This window comes from Falco rusticolus, chromosome 12, assembly GCF_015220075.1.
Source record: "Falco rusticolus isolate bFalRus1 chromosome 12, bFalRus1.pri, whole genome shotgun sequence".
Lineage (NCBI taxonomy): Eukaryota > Metazoa > Chordata > Aves > Falconiformes > Falconidae > Falco > Falco rusticolus.
The window spans coordinates 21,453,583-21,473,203 of record NC_051198.1 but is presented as its reverse complement, the minus strand read 5'-3'; the positions used below and the strand labels follow the sequence as shown (position 1 = coordinate 21,473,203).

The 19,621-nt window shown below is 38.9% G+C and overlaps 1 protein-coding gene across 1 annotated transcript in view; it reads right to left on the bottom strand.

Moving 5' to 3' along the window:
- Nucleotides 1-19,621, bottom strand: part of HHAT (hedgehog acyltransferase) — a 161,914-nt gene that overhangs the window by 70,901 nt on the left and 71,392 nt on the right. Inside the window, exon 10 of the mRNA XM_037405739.1 lies at nucleotides 12,793-12,994. Within this exon, the coding sequence (XP_037261636.1) occupies nucleotides 12,793-12,994 (202 nt within the window). The remainder of the gene's footprint in view (nucleotides 1-12,792; nucleotides 12,995-19,621) is intronic.

The following is a 19,621-nucleotide window of genomic DNA, read 5'->3' as shown; positions in this document are numbered from 1 at the left end:
ATCAAAACAAATGTTTCCACTGCTAGGTTGTAAAGTGACAAATCTTCAAATACATGACAGCTACAAGCATAAAAATGTAATTTTAACATATTACAGCAAAGTAGATATCTGGTAAATTTAATGTTAGCCCCAGTCAGAACTATATCTATTGTATGATTCAGTCTGAGTCAGCACAAAAATGGGGATAGATAAGCTTCAAGGAAAAGTACTCTGTATCAGGCTGTATGCACAATACAGCAACAGCCAATCTTCCATACATTATGGAAAACATTCATGTATGAAAAGAGAGAGATTTTTCTCTGAAAATTCTGGATGAAAACTAGGGCATCATAGGAGAAGGGTAGATAATATAATTACAAAAATATTCACAGACACTGACAGTTACTTAGTGAAACAACTTTTTCCCTTTCTAATACTTTGCATCTCCAAAGCTGCCCAAGGACTTCCAAAACATTCTTCTTCAGTTCACACACAGGTAGAGGATATCTTGTCTCCTCCAGAAATGCACATGCAGGAATGTGTGGTCCAATATATGAAAAACATAAGCCTTTTCAGAATGTTTAAGTGTATGTGCACAGAGAAAACGTTCAAAATCTTGCTGCTGCATCCATGTTAACAGCCAAGTTTAATAAGGAGCAGTTATGATCATGCTAGCTTGAACTTCTGTGTTAAGTCACCAAACTTACCCTCTTCTTACACCATGTTCATTAATTCTAATTGAGCTGTAGCTTATCTACAGGGAAGTCTCATCAGATCTACCTTTCACTCTTCCTCTGTCTACCAAACTTATTTGTCAACTCTATAGAGGACCAGTTTTAATTAGGAAGGGGTGGAATAATCTTCTGGTAAAGCTGTAGAAAGTGTTAGAGATGGACAACCCATCAGACCGGGTGAGTTTGTGAGGTCTGCCTGGTTTACAACCCAAAGCAGTATGACTAAGACAAACAATATGAAGAGCTGAAAGAGCTCTGCCACTTTTTTTTTAAAAAATGAATACAGTTACTAACTAAATAAATAAAACTGTCACATAGAATACATCATCCTCTACAAAAGTTCTGTATGTTAAACAATACAAGTTAACTGTAGTACAGACCATAAAAGCCTTTAGTCATTTATAAGGTATAAGGGAGCAGTTTAAGACAGAAACAGCTTAGACAAACACTGAACCCTTTCTGGATTTTGCTGTAGCTAATTTCCATTAACTTTGCTAGGCACGGATCCAAAAAACTGTACACATTTTCCTGAGGGTCTTTGATATCTACACAGCTTTTACCCAGATGCAACTGAGGTAAAAAAACCCAACCATTCTTCAAATATCTTGTCATCCAAAAAAAGCTAACTATGAAAATACCTGAGCAGCTATTGTGCTCAAATTAATACACTGGAAGCATTAATTTACCCATGAAAAAGGAATGAGGCTGGTCTAGATAATCCATAATAACATTTGTGATTTAAATATCTACCAGCATGTGGATTTTTCTGAATATACAGCAAGTTGTTTTCATCAAAGCAGACAAAATTAAAAAAAAACCTCCACGCCCACAACTCTTCATTATGCTATTTAATGCTTTTAACAGTATGTTCCATTGCAACAATACAAGCAGCTGCTATGGATTTGTGGTGTTTCTCTGGATTTTACTGCTGCCTCTTTCTCGTCTTTTCCTGTTGGAAATACAGCCAGAAGATAGAGTGACAAAAGAGCACCTAGTGTTAAAATTACAACGAAGCTGTGGCTGCCTGGCCGAAACCCTTACATTTGCATCCTTCCTCAATGCTCCATCTTACTTGTAATCTGGCATCAATTCTTCGTCGTGGTTTACTTTTAGTAATCACCGCCACCTCCATCTCCCCACACACTGTGAAATAAATGGACTGTAGCATTTAAACTACAAAGAAAAAAATAGACATATTGTCAGGATACTCAGTCCAAAGGCATGCGGCATGACGTAGGAGGTGACTTATCAAAGGTTGGCTCAGGCTACCTTTCCTGAAACTGAATGAAGTTTGGGTTATTATTCCAATCCAATTCCTGCTGTAAATGAAGATTAGCCTCAGACATTTTTGCTAGACATTGGGAAAAACCTCTCTCTGCACACTATTGGGTCTAGCAAACCTTGGTGCCATCAGATCTCTCTCAACTGGGCCTTCTCAGTCATCTTACAAAAGTAAGTGATACTACCATGTAGCGGGCTACCTTGAAAAATAAATCTGTGTATGTGTTTGAGAGGGGTAGATGATGACAGGTGTGAAGAGGATTTGCATGGTCCAAACATTCCCATTCCTAAATCCATTTCCAGTTACACATGCATGCCACATTTAGCCTCTGAGTGAAAACCAAGCCAGAAATAGGAAGCTTGTATAATGGCTGTTTCTTGAGAAAGATAGCTTGTGAGAACAACATGCACCAGAAGAGATCATTCAGGTTAGAATTAAGAGTCAAATTAAAGGACATGATGGAATTTTGAGTTCAGAAAGGTTGAGAGAAAATACTTATTTCGTTTACTTTGCAAGGTAATTACAATACTACTAAGTGCAAAACCAACAAACGTGACAGAAGAAGTGGCTTCAGATAGCAAGCATCATTTAAAAGAACTTCCCTCTAAGGTGAGTTGGAGCTAATCAAAATAAATTTGCCTTTTCTCTTATTTACAGGACCATGTACAATGTTATTACTGAATGGCATAGAAAGATGAAATAGAGGGTCCAGAAGTGTTTTTCCTAAATGCCTTTACATCTCCTAGCTAGACAGAAATACTACAGTGCTACAGAAAATACATTGGGGAATACTAACGAGAATAAGTCATCCACCCCACTACATGGAAGTTGAGGTGGCACCCAAGACCGAATTCTGTACAGCAGTCAAAACTAGGCAGTCTTATACAAAATACCGCACTGAAGTCTTTTTTTTACAGAAATATATTCCCTAGTATTTTATCAGGGACCCAATCCCACATCTTCCCACAGCTACCATTCTTAAACTTCTTCTAGCAACAGTGGCAGCATGGCGATTTGGCATGTCCCAAATGCTTGTTGTTGAGAGGGCTGATTAATACATTTGCAGTAGCTTGTTCTGGGAGCAGGTCACATGTGTCACACTGTTTTAGAGAGGGCTCAGGAACTGGGGTGCATATTTTCCACATACTGCAAACCCAGCATAATGGCAGAATGACATGTGTCAAGAAGCCTCCCCTGACAAACAGTAGCTGCTACATTCCTGGCAAGTGCTCAGAAGATGGGAAATATCTGTGTGTGCTGCATTTGCAACACATCTCACTTACATAGCTGCTCTGGGACAGATTAAAGAAAACTTCTACATAAAGTCATTGACATTATCAAGCTTGCTCATACTAAAAATACTTTAACAAGTCCCATGCAAGGGAATTAAATTTGCTGCAACTTCAACAAGCGTCCATTATCGTGGAATAAAATAGAGATTCACAAGATTTATTCCTTTTTGAACTACCTTTCCAGACTTGACAACCCAAGCACATGGCAAAATAAAAACGTATGGTGAAATTGGAGAAGCAGCTAAATATTTCTTATGGGAACATATGCATCGTAGAATAAGACTGTCAGATACTATGGCCAGTGACATGAAACATGTGCTTGATACTACAAACTGCAACACTACAGGTTACATTATTTATTTCCATCTGCCTTTGGCTTTTGAAGGGTCAAAATAATCCAGTAAAATTTTTAGAAGCATTGTCTTTTTTTAAACATATAATATTTAATTACTACCTGTTCTGCAGATTTCAACCTCCCCCCACCCTTAAACATATCAGCCAACTTATCCAGACTATATACAAACTGCACTACTTCCTGTGTTGAAGAAATCAAGAAAGTTAATGAATATAACACCTAGCCCTACATTATCTTTCACTGTCTCTCCTAGTGTATGAGAGGACATTAAGCATGCTTTCTACCCTTACTAAAGCTCCATCTTTTCAATTTCCTGAAGGTTTTTACTAAGGAAGCAATACTTAAAAGCTAATGTAATGTTGACACCCATTTACACCACAAAATCTAAATGAACTATTTTTTGCAACGGTCTGTTACATAGAATTTGCAAGAATTGGGGGGGGGGGGGAGGGGACAAGTGTGTAAAATATTTGTGGGTAAAGTTGCTACACTACAGAACGGACATAGGTGGTGCCATTATGCGAATCAGGAAGATGCGTGGAAAAAAACTCAAGTTGTTTGCTGGGGTTTCTTTTACCAGAGCAATTTAAGGATCTGAACTTTGATTTTCACCCCGTTACATCACTACTGGAGAGTAAGGGCTGAATTAGTTTACTTCTCTACAGAAGCCACAGACACCACCTAATCTTGTGCTTCTAAGTGCTTTCTTTTAGAAAAATGTTCTTAGGTAAATGACAGGCCAACTCTTCAATGTCTATCCCTGAAACCTGGTAATCATCCCATTACTGCAAGGGTGAACACCTCAATGCATGCCTTGAATCTGGGTCATCCGCAATGCAGCCATTTGCCAAAAATAACGGGACAGCATAAAAACAAGAGCACGGGTGAAATGCTGAAAGACAGCGAGGAGCAGATGGGACGGTGGGAAGGGAAGCAACACATCCTGACTAACAGTTACTGGCTATTTTATCTATCTGCAGTTAGGCACACTGAAAATGGAGGGCAGGGTGTGACTGAGCAGCTGGGGGAGCAGATGGGATGGAGGAAAGGCTGAAAATTGTGACAAAGCTCTGCCAAACAGAATGTCAATTCATTTCATTTTTAAAGTGAGCAGTAGAAATTAAGATGGGTTGGGTCCAAGCAGTGGGGCAACTTCTAAAAATGTTTGTTAATAAACATGGTCAATGGGTAATAGTGACAAAAACGTGTTTGAGAGTGCAGAAATGAAGGGAGGGACTACATGTGCTAACTAATGTTGGTAGAAGTTAGGGTCAAAGAGCAGCAGGAGCAAGGGAAAGGCAGCTGAGAGGCTGACATGTCAATATAATACCTACACCTGCACTCTGAAGCTCAGGGGCAGATGATGAATAGAGTACAAACTGTACCACAGAACAAAAAAAAAATCAACAGAAATAAAGAATTCTGGTTGAATGCACATGCAAAATATCCATTTATTAAATAATCCAAAAGAAATTGTGGAATCCCCAGAGCTGTAACAGTAACAAAATAAGGAACACGCTGGCAAGCAGAAAGTGAACAAGATGTGCTACCAGATCTTATCCATCAACAACTGTCACACCAAATGGAAGAATAAATTTAACTTCCTATCAACACATACTATACTCTTCAGTAATCACGGCTATCATTCCCGTTTGCTCCGTTCTTCAACTAGCTCTAATAGCTCTAACCCAGAATCAGTCCCCTTTACTTTGCTCTATTTTTCTGGCGTTTTATTTTGCTTGCAGTTGCTCCTTCCCTTCTCCCCAAGTTAACCTATGGCCTGAGATCATCTTCTGTTTCTTTTCAAAGTATATACTTCTCTTCCAAAGCAAAGGTAAAAATTAGCTCCTGGAAGGTTCACACAAGAAGGTGGGAACTGACATTTTTCCAAGAAACAGGATGATGCAAATGACCTGTAATTCCCTAAATCCCTCCTATAAAAAGAGGACCACACTAGTAAAATCAAGCAGCTGTCAGTTAAGAAGTATTTTCACAAGTAGAATTTGTGTCTGAATTTAGGAATAAATGCTATATATAGTGTTTGAGAAGATACTCATCTTCTCTATTGATGTCTTACTAAACATTCACTCAACAGAACACTGTCTTGCACTAGCACCAGTTCATTTTTAGATTTTCTAAAAGTTCTACATTTAGAGCATCTCTCAGCAAACAGCCAACCCCGCCCTTCTGTTTGAAGAAAGCCTCCTACCAGCTCGTATGTATGCACTACACTTACAGATGCATGTGTCAAAGTTTGACATACACAGAAGTAAATTTCTGTACTTGCTCCTACACTTACTCTTCACCCTCAAAGAACCTGCACAAACATTTTTTTTTTAAAGTGGCAGCTTGTGCAAAGTGCAAAATGAACAGCATTGGAATGCACCATCCTCTCTTCCGTTTTATGTTTATAGCTGAGAATTTAACCAAGTAATGGTAGTGTATGTACTCCCTTCAACGCATCTCAGCTCTCACCAAGGAGGATATGCTGAGAGTGCCATGCGCTGTGTCCAGGTCCTTGACATCCTTATTTTTGTTCTTCTGATTCCTATTCTCCCCATTCTGGTTGTCTCAGTTCCCTCATTCACATTTTAACATTTTTACCTTTTAAAAGGACCTAACTTCACCAGTCATTAGTGCTGCATTTTGGTCCTGCCCTTACGGGCCTCCCACACTGTCACTGCGAAACTGTTGACAAGTAAATAATACACAGTTATAATCCTCATGGAGACATCTGATAAACACTCTCAGCAAATAGAGACCTCGCTTTCCCTGTGGCGAGCTTCTGTAGCTCAAGGCATGGCAGAAAGACAAGAGTACACCACTCCTCAGTACTTATAACTTGTATTTCCATAACTGCTGACATCTATTGTCTGAGCTAATTCTTGGGGTGAACAGAGGGAGACTGTATTCATGTACCAGCAACAAAGTGCATAATCAGCACCACTGTGCCTTGTTTTCATTGTGTAGTGTGACTTACTTTCTTTTCAAACTGTATTATGGCCTGAGCACCAGAATACTGCCTGATGTCTCCAGAACAGAAGAGGAAGTAAATAATGCTGGTAGGTGGGAGAAACTTTTTTTGTTATGACAAATGAGCAGCTATGCAAGGGGGTTCCCAGCTGACACTGTGGTCTGAAGCAGAGCAGCAATCATCTGGTTAAAAACAGATGGGAAAATCACAACAGTTTCTTCACTGCTGTCATCAAAAATAATACTTCTTGCACAGATTTGACAAAAAAGAGATGCCTGTACTCAAGAGGTATGAAACAATAGAACATTATCTCTGAAATCTTACTGCAGCCACTTTTGTCATTCACTGTATAATAAACCTGGATCATGTTTGTCCATCACACAAAACACCACCTACTAGATTTTTCAGTCTTTGTTACTGAGCCTGAGGAAAGAAGATCCCCCAGTTAAGAAAACCAGAGCCTGAGTGCAAGTCTGTGTCCGTGTGTGTACATGTGTGTGCATTTTTAGCACAGCTCTCAAAACGTTTAGGGATATACTTCCATGAAGACAAATGAACCCTGAAAAGAGGGTGAAGAAGAGAAAAAAATAAAATCAAACAAAAGCTGAAACATGTAAAAAATTATGTGAGTCAGAATTATTGCTGGAAAAGCTAAAAGTCAGAGGAAAAAAACCTAAGATGCATCAGCCAGCCCATATTCACCCTTGATGGTCATTCAGCAGCTCCGTACAAACAGCACCTCAATACTCAGCTTGCTGCTCCTAGGTACCATGCACCCAGACCAGTTGTCACAAGTCTGCCCTGGCTAACATCCACATCTAGGGAAAGGGGTATTCATTGATTTTGGGTCAGAGTACACCTACTTTCGATAGTAGAGATTTCTGGTGAGAGCAATAATATGGCTGAGCTCACGGCTGGGGATGGAGTCAAGCTCCCATCCACTGGTCTGGGTTTTGACATTATGGGTGATAACCTATATCTCAAAAACCAATTCTGCACTCTGGAAGAGTCTGATTAAAGGACTTTGTTCAACTACCCCAGCTTACATTCTTACAGATTCTCAGTGGAGTGACAAACCCAACAGAAGTCTACAGCAAGCACATAAAGAGGTTATGAAGAAAGCATCATTGGCAATTCTTGACACTTAATTGAATCAGCATGTTGAAATAAAAATACATATGAATTACACAAAACTAAGGGTAAAAAAGAAAAGGCCAGACAGGCTTGACATTAGTAGATCAGTGATACAAATATTCTTTCCACTAAATAAAGAAAAATTAAGATCAAAGACAAGTGTGTGCTGAAGAACAGCTGAGAAGGGTCTTTATTTATAAATACAAGGATCTTATGAAAGATCTAATCTTGCAAGGGAAGTATGTTTGTTGACCACCTTGCACAAGTTCCTAATGTTTGGTCAGATATTGCCTCAGTCAGCTGCAGAAGGAAGCTTTACAGTTATCTCATGACAGTTTAAGTTATACTTGCAAAAATAAATTCTGCCATTAAAGGAGATAATTATATATTTGTTCAACATACATAAGATGTGGCTGTGAAATTCACAGGAATCTTTATCTGGCTAGGCTGAATTTGGGCCCTAACATAGGGCTGAGGAATTACTGCAGCAGAACACAGCTGGTTTCTTTTTCCCACTGAGTTTAAATATGGAGGGTCTGCCTCCATTTTATATATATATTTAATATAATTTTATATAAAGATTATAATATGAATATAAAATTATATAATAAAAATGCTGTATTGCTTATGTACATTTGCAAGGGGGAGGAGGTTCTAAATAGTCAAGCTCCTCCTCTTCCACTTCCTTTCCTTGGCTTTTTTCTCTTACATGGTACTGCTTTGGGTGCTTTTCAGATTCCTCTCCATGAGACAAATCATCTAGCAATAAAATAACCAGAGGAAGTAATGCTTTCTGCTGGGGTGAAGAGCTAGGTCAGCTCAGCAAAGATTCCAGCAGCAAGGCACGCAGAGGAGGAAGTGGTGAGACTCAAGGAAGGGAGGAAAGAGAAATGAAACTTTGACCCTTTCAATAGCAGTGAGCTCTTAGCTCTTAATTCTCTGTCAAACCACAGCCCAGAGGTCAGGCTCACCATTCAATACCTTTCCATGCTCCACACCAGCTGTCTGCAGGATCACTGCATAATACACAACCTATTATGAGTAACTAGTAACTTTAATGCACACAGCAGACGAAACAGAGCAGACAAACGAGGGAAGAAAACAGACCAAAAGCCCCTTACCACACCTAGCTTTTTGAAAATTCTGTTCTCTGTGAAGCTATGCCAGTTGTCACTGAACACATCTCTGGTACCTAAAACAATGGTGAGTTTTAACTACAGACATAAATGTATGGAGTTCATTCTTTTGGGGAAAACAAAAATAACCTAACACACTAACCTAAAACATGGTCATCATACAAAACAGTTCCGCTTTCGCAAAGGGGGCTCGAAAAAGCAATTATAGTGTACTGAAATGGACTTAATTAGTGCACCTCATTTCAGTCATAAATGAAAATGTAGAAATCAAAGTATTTCATACTTCAAAAAAAATCAAAACACTTACAAGGATAGGACAAATCACTTTAAAAAAAGCCGTGCTTAAAATTAGCCGGTTTGTCAAATTGAATTGTTTATGGTATACTTAGTTTCTTACTAAATAAAGCTAGAAATAACATCTTAAACTAGAAATCCATCATAACATGACTTTTAGAAGAGAGATCTTTGTCTCAATTTAGAAGATTCATACTAGACTGAATAAGATCTTTTCACTTTACGAAAGAACGAAGATGATAAATGTTGCTGTTTCAATTTATATTAGAATATTAATTTTAACAGTCTTCCAACTTCACCCCCTTTGCTACATCTTCTTTTGGATGATTTCCAAATACTTATATTTTTAAAAATCCATTAATTTAAAGATGTTGTCAGGTATTCTAAGGTTTAAATCATTCTAAATCTATTTTTATACCAAGATCTAATTTCTTATATAGATCTGTATCTCATTTTCAAGAAGGAAAAAAAAAAAAAAATCACTGGAAGAATGATAGCCATTAGCATTTTCTTTCAAAAATCTTACACATTATTTATTAAAAGTCAATACAAATTCTGTCATTGATTTTGACCAAGTTACTACTGGAGTCTCTGTTCATGTGTAAGAAATTGATACAGAATCAGTGGTACAAAGCACCACTATGGGTCTAATGTCTCTGAAAAAGTTTTTAAAAAAACGCCACCAAAACTGATAAAAACACAAAGAACCTTCTCCACTTTAATATAAAGTTCCCAGATATACCCTAGCTTATGTTGGTTTATATACAATGTTTTAATGAAAAGACAATGTTACTTAATTCAGATTTAACCTACTGATATCTACAAGTAATCTCTAGGGGAACAAAGATATGCAGGTAACTTCTCACAACATGACTCACTGAAACATTCCAGTTCAGAGCAGCATGAGCTGAGAAGAATGTAGGAAGGAGCATCAGCTCTTTTAGATCTGAAATCAGGAAGCCAGACATGGATTTGCAACCAGTACAAATGAGGTTTCAGATCCATTTTTTTTTTTTGGTCAGGAAATACACTATTTTCAGTAAATATTTGTTTACATGCTGATTTTACGTTTCACAAAAAATGCCCAGGCTTCATTGTGCATTCTAGTTCAATATGCCTGAGATGACATTTAAAACCTGTCAGACTGCTACAAAAGTGTTATTTACCCATACTGAGCTATGTTTCAAATGCTGAGGTTTAAACTACTATCAAATAGGCATAAATACAGGGTCCAATTCTTTTTATATATATTCTTAGTCAGTACAAGGATTCAGTGAAAGACTCAAGCATACTTTATTTAGATTTCTAAATCTTTCTTTTGCAAGAGAATTGAGGCAATACAGTGAGGGGGGAAGGGATGCAGTTTTGAAGTTGATATAATCCTTGTTTTTCTTTGTGAGCCATTTTAAAAACAGAGCAGAATTAGAACTCAATTTATTCTTTGAGATTCTTTTTATACTCTACTAATTAAATGCCTCCTGCTCAACTGAATTATGTAACTCAACTTTAACAACAATATATGAGGAAGTTTGGTAAATAGAATGGGTTAAAAAAAAAGGATGAACCTGTGCTTTGTATTTTTTCAGAAACTCATCTGCTATTCTGGAGACAAAAATAAACTTTCCTTTTCAAAAATAGCCTTCAAGAGCCAACACAGCAAGTGAGTGAAGCACAAGAATGCAAAGGATTTCAGCTTGTCAACAGATGACAGTTAAGTGAAAAACCTATCTCCCCAGAATGGGGTTCTCAACCCCACAGTGACTAGGCTTGCAGCACACCTCTCACTGGGATAAGATTGTGGGAATGCTTCCAAAAGCCAGATTACAAGGGAAAAAAAATGAAATTTATAAAGGGCATTAGGGAATTTGCAGTTCATTTTAAAGGTAACTGATAGTTCTCATAGAATGTCACATCACTCCACCCCTTGATAAGAAGGGTCAAAGTCCAACTACTCATCTGCTCCCCAGTCTCAACATTCAAGAAGAAAATTAGTATTTGTTAGAAGAGTGAAGAGCAAGCAATGAGGGGCAGTTTGCAAAGACTGTAGCTCATGTTGTAGAGAAACCTTCAAGGCACAAGGCAAAGCATGACTCAGACATAACCAAATGTAGCAAGATCTGCATAATGCACTAATTCTGATGCCAAAACTATTCATATTAAAAATGCTGGCTTCAGAAAAATTTCAGGGAAAGATGTGAAAGTGTCTTCTAAGGAAGGTCTGCAGTCATGTTTCCAAACAGAAATGGAGAAGAGGGCAGACATGGAAGACATTGGATAGGCCTTTAAAAACACTGCATGAAAACAAAGAGGAAGGAAAGGGGTAAAATGCACGTGGTTCATTGTTAGCAAGTTAATTTATAAAAAGAACACCACTACTGCCAGCATCAGTTAACTCTACTTATAACTACTTGTTAGAAATTGATCCACATATAACCCCATATTCATAATGCCACAACCTTGTCATTTCTATGTTATTTAACCACTTAATTCCTTAAGAGTTGCTTTAAAATTTTTGATACAGCCCCTACATTTGTATTTCCTCATACAGCTCTATGCCTAAAAAACTGTCGTCTTCCAGCCCAGAGACAAACATATGCAGCCGGTCAGATGGCAAAGCTCAGTTTCACCCTAGAGGGAGGATTAATGGATCTGATAAACTCATTCTCTAGGAAGGAAAAAAGCTGCAGCCAGACTGTTACTGAGTTTGCAGTGATGGACAGTTGGATGATACAAGGTAGCACTGACTGTTATTGGCTGCTAAATTACTTAGCTGTATCATTTGCCACACATGGGATGCCACAACAGTGAAAACTGAGATGGGTGGGATGGAGAACAAGCATAATTACTTGAGCATCAGGACTTCATCAGGCTGCAGAGTGAGTCACCACCACCACATTATATAGGAGTACAAATTTTGTGTACTTATCACTACTAAGGAAGCAAAACTTAGGCATTGTTCATTCTTACAAACAGTGATTAAAAGATTTGGGATTTAATATTGAGCAAACCTGCAGAGTAAAATGACCATCAAAATTAAAACAGTACTTTTTGCATATGATTGCATGTCAAAGAATTTTTTCCTTTGGAAATGACAGTATAAAGAACAAAAGAATAAGTAAAGTGAAAATATCAGAGGTCTTCAAAGCAAAATAATATTTTCTTTACTTGGCTCTTCAGTGGCATAAGATTTCCCAGTGCAAGCTTGTTTCCAGATGCAAGCAACTGCTATACAAGCATTTGTCTAGGAAACAAATGGCTAGAAATGTACACTCCTAATTTTAGTGAAGATTAATATTTTAAGGCCATCCTGAGTGAAATCAGAACACAAACGTTAAAACTGGCTTCTGTTCAGCCATATAGACGACAAGCAGTTGCTTACGCTAGGACTGCAGAGGAAGACCATGCATATTGCAGAGTTTGCTTTGCTGGTATTTTGCAATATTCTATTTATATGGCTTACCTCAAATACTGGAGTGTAAGCAAGGGAATGCTAACTCTTTTAACTGTTATCCACAACTTTTAATCTAGATTAAAACAAACTAGTAACCAGGAACTTCAGAAGGGCATGCTGCCAGGAAACAAGAAAGTCAAATGAAGAGAGATTCAACTTACAATTAGATCTTGAATAAATGAAATAGAAAGTATCCTCTTGACGCCATTTTCCACAATTACTCCAAGCCAATTAAGTGCACCCCAGTACCATAGGTAACTCTGTCCTCCATGCCAATAGCTTACAAAGGCAAACGTGAGCGCTGTGGAAAAGAGTGTTCCCAGCAGACTGGACTGAGATCCTCCCATCGGAACATAAATGTACCTGTAGGTGAAACAACAGATAACAATGCTATTAAATAGTTCACAGAATTCTCAGAAGAACATCCACTACAGAACTAATCTGTTATTTTGTGGCATCGAAAAAAATAATTTGAATAATTGCCTGACATTCTCTATTTACAGAGCTTGCCCTAGTTTCGGGAAAGCTGTAGACAACTTCACGAAATATGTGCATGCCACCATTCTGCAAAAAGACTATTTTGTGGTCACAGGAATTCTGCATTAGCCAAATGTATAGCACAAACTATATTCTCAGAATTGCAAAAGACAAGTGGTTCAGGCTTTTTAAACTCCAGCAGTTCTAAGCCAACTTACATACATAGAAATTACATGAATCTTCATGTGAATTTAATTTTAGGAATCTTAAAAAAATTTAAAACATTATATAAAGTCATACATATAGTCATTGCCCATAGAATGTTTTCCGTTTGTCAGAAACGTAGACATATATAAGCTTATTTTTAAAACCTTGTAATTTCTTTCTTTTTAAATCTTCCATTAAAAATTATATGAGCTGAAAATATTTTCTATCTGGTTCTCGTATTATACTCTCAGGATCATGCCTGCCTAATAAACTTCAGAGCGCATGTACCAAAAAAAACCCTCAAAACCTATATGAAGCATCCTGCATGCAATTATATTCTGTATTTAAACTGAATCCAGGAGTCAGAACCTTAGTCTTTAACTGATGCTTACAGATGTCCAGAAAGCAGCGCTTGTTCAGTAAAAATACCAGAAGCAATGGGATTCTGAAAGCTGGCACTGTTTTGTGGGTCACTTCCTGCCTGCCTGGAGAGCTACTTCCACTCCTCGTATTTTCCAAGTAGGTTTGGCCACTGGCTAGCCTTTATCTGAAAAAGTCAAATGTTTCTGTCAACACTTAGAAGAAGCTCATCAGAGAATGTAGTCACCATCCAGCTCATTGGTACCAGCAAGTAGATGCAATATACAAGAACTGCCAGTGACAGCTCTCCTCAGCTGTCATTCCTTTGGCACAATGCACTGTACTTATATTTGAGACTATTCCTACTTGCTAAGATAATTAAAGGTAATCTTTTTGCAGTGAAATTTTTATCTCTGGTTGTCAGTTTTTGCAGAAATAAATACTACCTTAAAAAATTAAAAGGGAAATTAACATAGTGCTTTATTTCTGATCTTAGGAAGTAAGAAAATACAGTAACAAGGTAAAATAAAGTAATGAGAGTATTTAAAAGGTAAACAGAAAAGTAATTAAAAAAACAACAGTCAAATGCTCCAAATTCTCTCTAGAGCATGACATCAATGCACCTTTTTAATTCAAACTGCTACAGGGAACATCTGATTACATTTATAGTGATTTTCAGTATAAGTGTGCTTTTTACTAAGCATATGAAAGTAAATAGAAATTAAGATCAATAGTTTTTATTTATGTTGTGCTTTTCTTCTCTTTCCCCTTCCTGTGTTTTTCTTGAGTCTAGTCTTTTCTCATTACATATATAAAGAAACAGTGTGGCAATAATAGACACTTGGATTTGCAATCAATTTGTCTTACAGCAGAGAAGTATGTCTTAGCAGTCTGTAACTCTGGCATGGAAGGTAACGTGAGCAGAGCCATAGATTTTGCTGCTTTAGCCAAATTCCTCCTATGCAAAGGACTATAGAAATTAAAGACCAAAACAGCTCATCCCCTCTTAGGACATACTTTCCCAATATCTTCCCTCTCTCTTTTAAAAGCCTGATAGTTTTATCCTTTAGGCAGGGCCCATTGCCATTACCAGTTCCTCTTGCAGGCTGGCCAGAGGAGGGCTGGCAGCCCCGCTCTGCAGCCAAGAAGCCACCATCCCAAGCACCGCAGCTCTGTGCCCTTGCGGCCCTGCAAGCACGGCAGTACCTTGTTTCACAGAGCTTCACCCCAGAGGAGCCTGAAACGGGAGACTGCTGGCCCTGCCACTCTCAGATAAGCTCACTCTCCGTTGTGCATTTACTGAAACACAGCATTTCAGAGTAGCCCAGACACCATCAAAGAGACACAACCCTCTGAGACAGAGACCTTACTCTAAGCCCTAAGGAAACCCTTCTGATGACCTCATAGGGTTCTGGGTTAAATCCATGGCACAAGGTAGCTTTTTTACTGCAGAAGCAGCTCTGGGTTTCTGTACAGTCCCTTTCTCCGCACTGAGACAGAGGTATTGTGTAGGCACCAGCCACCCTGTCAGCACTGGCAGCCCCTGCTGGCACTGGCACTGCCAGGAACAGCCCCGCAGCACCAGCTCCATCTGCAATCGCAGCTTAGTTTAGGTTGGCCTAAATGGCTTTCATATTACTGTGCAGATAAAAAGTTATTTTCTGATTTTTAGTATTTAACAACAGCAGCTAGATAATTGAGCTCCAATAACTCTTAATTCTGATGAATGTTCAAGGTCAATGAAGTTTTAACTCCTAGTGAGGCCCATGGAAAATGTGCAACTGAAAATTCATTTGTGCTATCTTTTTGAAGACCCCTATGAAGAGGAAGCCGAAAGGAGTCACATAACTCTTTCATTAAGACTTCAACCTTCCCCTCCAGAACTGCGGAGGATCTGCTTCCTTGCCCAGAGAAGAAATGCAAAGCAGAAAGCAACGCCTCTCTCCTTCCCTGCTAGCTACCATAATGCAGCTGGCTGCCATTTCTTGTCACAGGGTCACTAGCTGCTCTCAGACTGCATAGTCTTACTTCCCTTGCCAGGGTATTCCCGCTAGCAATTCTAAAGAAGATATACAGGACTGATGGATGCTGAGTCATTTCTAACAGCTGTGAAGACAAATCTGTATGCTCCCATGTTTTTTACGAATTAAAAACCATGAAAAATCCATTATTACATTACAGAACACATCAAGAAAAAAAGTATTTGCTACCTCATCATCCATGCACATGACGCATCCACATCATCTACTTGCACATACACGCTTACATTGGCAGGGATGCATACAAGTAATGGGCAACTCGGACAGCACACAGCCGGGGCAGATCCTGGCTCCATGCCAGGCACTTTGTGCTCTCTGATAACACCAAAACTGTCTTGCAAAAGTACCACTGCAAGAGCCTTCATCATTACAAAAATGCACTTTGTTTGTTTTACAGCATCATGGTAGTTCAAAATCTAATTTCTCAGTCTGTATGAGGGGATCGAGTGCACCCTCAGTAAATCTGCAGATGACGCCAAGTTCAGGGGAGTGCTGATCTGCCTGAGGGCAGGCAGGCTCTGTCAGGGGGTCTGGGCAGGCTGGACCGATGGGACGAGGCCAGTTGTAGGAGGCTCAACAAGAAGTGCTGGGTCCTGCCCGTGGGTCACAACAACGCCACGCAGTGCTGAAGGCCTGGGGAAGAGTGGCTGGAAAGTGCCTGGTGGGGAAGGGCCTGGGGTGCTGGTTGAAGGCTGGCTGGACATGAGCCAGCAGTGTGCCCAGGTGGCCAAGGCGGCCAACAGCATCCTGGTTTGTATCAGAAATACTGTGGCCAGCAGGACCAGGGCGGTGACCGTCCCCCTGTACTCAGCACTGGTGAGGCTGCACCTCGAATCCTGTGTTCAGTTTTGGGCCACTCACTTCAAGAGGGACGTTGAGGTGCTGGAGTGTGTCTAGAGATGGGCAGCGATGCTGGTGAAGGGTCTAGGGAACAAGTCTTATGAGGAGCGGATGAGGGAACTGGGGAGAAGATTCAGGGTGGACCTTATTATGCTTTACAGCTATCTGAAAGGAAGTTGTAGCAAGGTGGCTGTCAATCTCTTCTCCCAGATAACAAGCGACAGGAGAAGAGGAAACAGCCTTGAGTTGCACCAGGGGCGGTTTAGATTGGGTATTAGGAAAAACTGCTTCATCGAAATGGTTGTCAAGCATTGGAACAGGCTGCCCAGGGAGGTGTTTAAAAAATGCATAGATGTGGTGCTTGGAGACATGGTTTAGTGGTGGACTTGGCAGTCCTGGGTTAATGGTTGGACTTGATGATCTTAAAAGTTTTTTTCCAACCCAAATGATTCTAGAACTCTCAATACTTTCCCTGTGTGTTTACACAGAAGAGTACTCATTTGATTACAGAAAATTATGTTTACACTAAAGTGTGAGGGAGAATAAACCAAAGAATAGTATTATTGAACCAGATGACTGAAGAAATACATTACTTCTGTATTATCATTTACAACACACATGTACTTTGTAATGTAACAGTTTGTTGCAGTTTAACCTCAGCCAGCAGCTAAGCCCCTCTCAGCCCCTCACTCACTCCCCGCAGCAGGATGGGGAAGAAAAGGAGCTTCTTGCAGTACATGAGGAAAGTTTTTCTGGCCTCCAGTTCATTAACAAAATCCCTCAGGAGGGAAGAAGGGAGGCAGGGCAAGAGATATTACAGGGCAATGGCTACTACACTTTGATGTCTTACATATCTGCATGCTTTCCAACTTTTTTCCTTCTTACCAATACTGTCTACCTACAATCTATCCTGCAGTTCCTCTGTACTGAGATTAGAAACTCGGGGGGTTACACAGAGAGCTTGCTGTAGAGTATGCTGATCTGCTGTGCCATATGCAGAATAGCATTACATAAATATCTCATTTTAAGCATCCACACAGCTTTTAAGACTATTCCCATCTCTAATCACTGAAAATCCATGGAGAAGCTCAAAATCCCCAGTTCAGGGACTGTTAGCACATAAAAGTAATCATGGGTCCTCATGGCAGACTAACAAAACTCAAAGAAACACCCTCTTAGCAGAATGTCTTAACAGCTCATAAGTAGATTACACATTTACTGTTGATGTGCAAGGAAGGCAGACTAAGCAGAAAAATGTGGTGTCCAACAACTTATCTTAATGTGCATACAGAAAAAGAAAACTCAACAGTTATTTGGTGGTCAGTGAGCCAAAGACAGATACATGAAGGAAAGCAACACAGCATTCTGCAAGGAGAAAAGGATGTTAAGGCAAGTAGATTTGAGGATAGTAATTGGTCATGTACCTCCAGGTTATTTTAGAGGAATAGGTAACACTGGTGCCCCTTAAGATCCATGAAATTACAGACAGGAAGATTAGACCTGTGGAAGACGCTTAGTATCAAAAAATGCAGGCCAGTATTTAAAAATAAAACATCAATTTCAGAGATCAAAAGTCAATCCCTGACAAAACTTCAGAGGTAAAATTTGAAGGTAAAAGAACAAAAGAATTCTAGGCAGGCCGTCAGAGAGGAACTTGTGAATGCCACAGGCCAGGCTCTGCCAACCATTCCTAGGCTGGGTAGACCTCCCTTAAGGACAACAAGTAACAACACTTCATGTTGTTAAGAAGAAAAAGTTGTGCATAGTAGGTTAAGAGAAGGGGGAAGAGAATTCCATATAGATTAAATATCTCAAAACATCTGGGGGGCATCTAAGGCACATAAATACAAACCAATATCGAGAGAACATTATACAGTAAAAATTATTTGGACACACACACCTGCCATGACCAAAACATACATTCTTAGCCTTCCCTTCCCAAGGCAAAGATGCTCTCAGTTTTAAACACGTTTCTATAGACTCTGCTTTGATTTCAAACTAAAACTTACATGCTATTAAACGTGTTACTTTCACAAGCAAAGCATAACTGTGTATGTCTTCTGAATAACCAAGTGCCTTACTTATAGTCATACTTATGGTAACTTAAATCAGTTTATCCACAGCCAGCAAGCTGTTCCATATACACAACTTAATCTTAATTTTAACTCACTTAGTGAACATTAGAGAATTAGATAAAATATGTAAATGGTAGCATTTAAATCCCTAAAGTAACATAAAGACAAACACAGTAGCTGAGGTATTCAAAAGTGACATTTACTTACAGAGAAAAACTTTTAAATCCAATAACTTACATTTTGTTAGTTTTCTTGAAGTGGTAATCTACACAACAATCATAAGAGATCTGACAATCGTTCCACTGGAAAATGCATAGCTTCTTTTCTTTCAGTGGCATATACATTATAAAGTTTTTATTCTGATAGCTTCATAAAACCACTAAGAGGAGCATTTTATAACCAGTTAAGAATCGCTCTGAAGGGCTTTTATTCCTTAAGGCCTCTCAATACGCTGCTCTTACATCCACATGGATGTAATTTTAAACATATTTAAATCTTGAAGAAAGTGCACCCTTTTAAATGCTGTTCTGGGGCTTTCTTCACCAAATGTTTAAATTTCTTCCTGAAGTAAGGACATACAGCAAGAAGCATGTTATCCATTATTCTTCTTCCCCTTTCCTTAGCTATTGTCTTGGAATGTCTTATCCAGAATGAGGTGAAATGTAAATTAAAAAAAAAAAAATATGTTGATTTGCTTGTAATGGCAAACTTCTTGTAAATAAATTTATGAGCTTTTTGTGGTTTATTTCAGGGAACATTTGATTCTCAAAATTCCAATGCCTCTCTAAATTTCAAAGCACTCAAGGGTTAACTAGTCATACTGTTTTGAGTTGGACAGTTAAACAGCCAACACAATAACAGTTAAAAAAGTAGTAATAAATCTTGCATCTTACATTCTGACAACACAAATCACTTGAGGTTCTGTACAGTGATGGTGTCCATTTGTGGACATGTACACAAAGTTTCGTTGAGGCATCATTATGCCTGGAGAA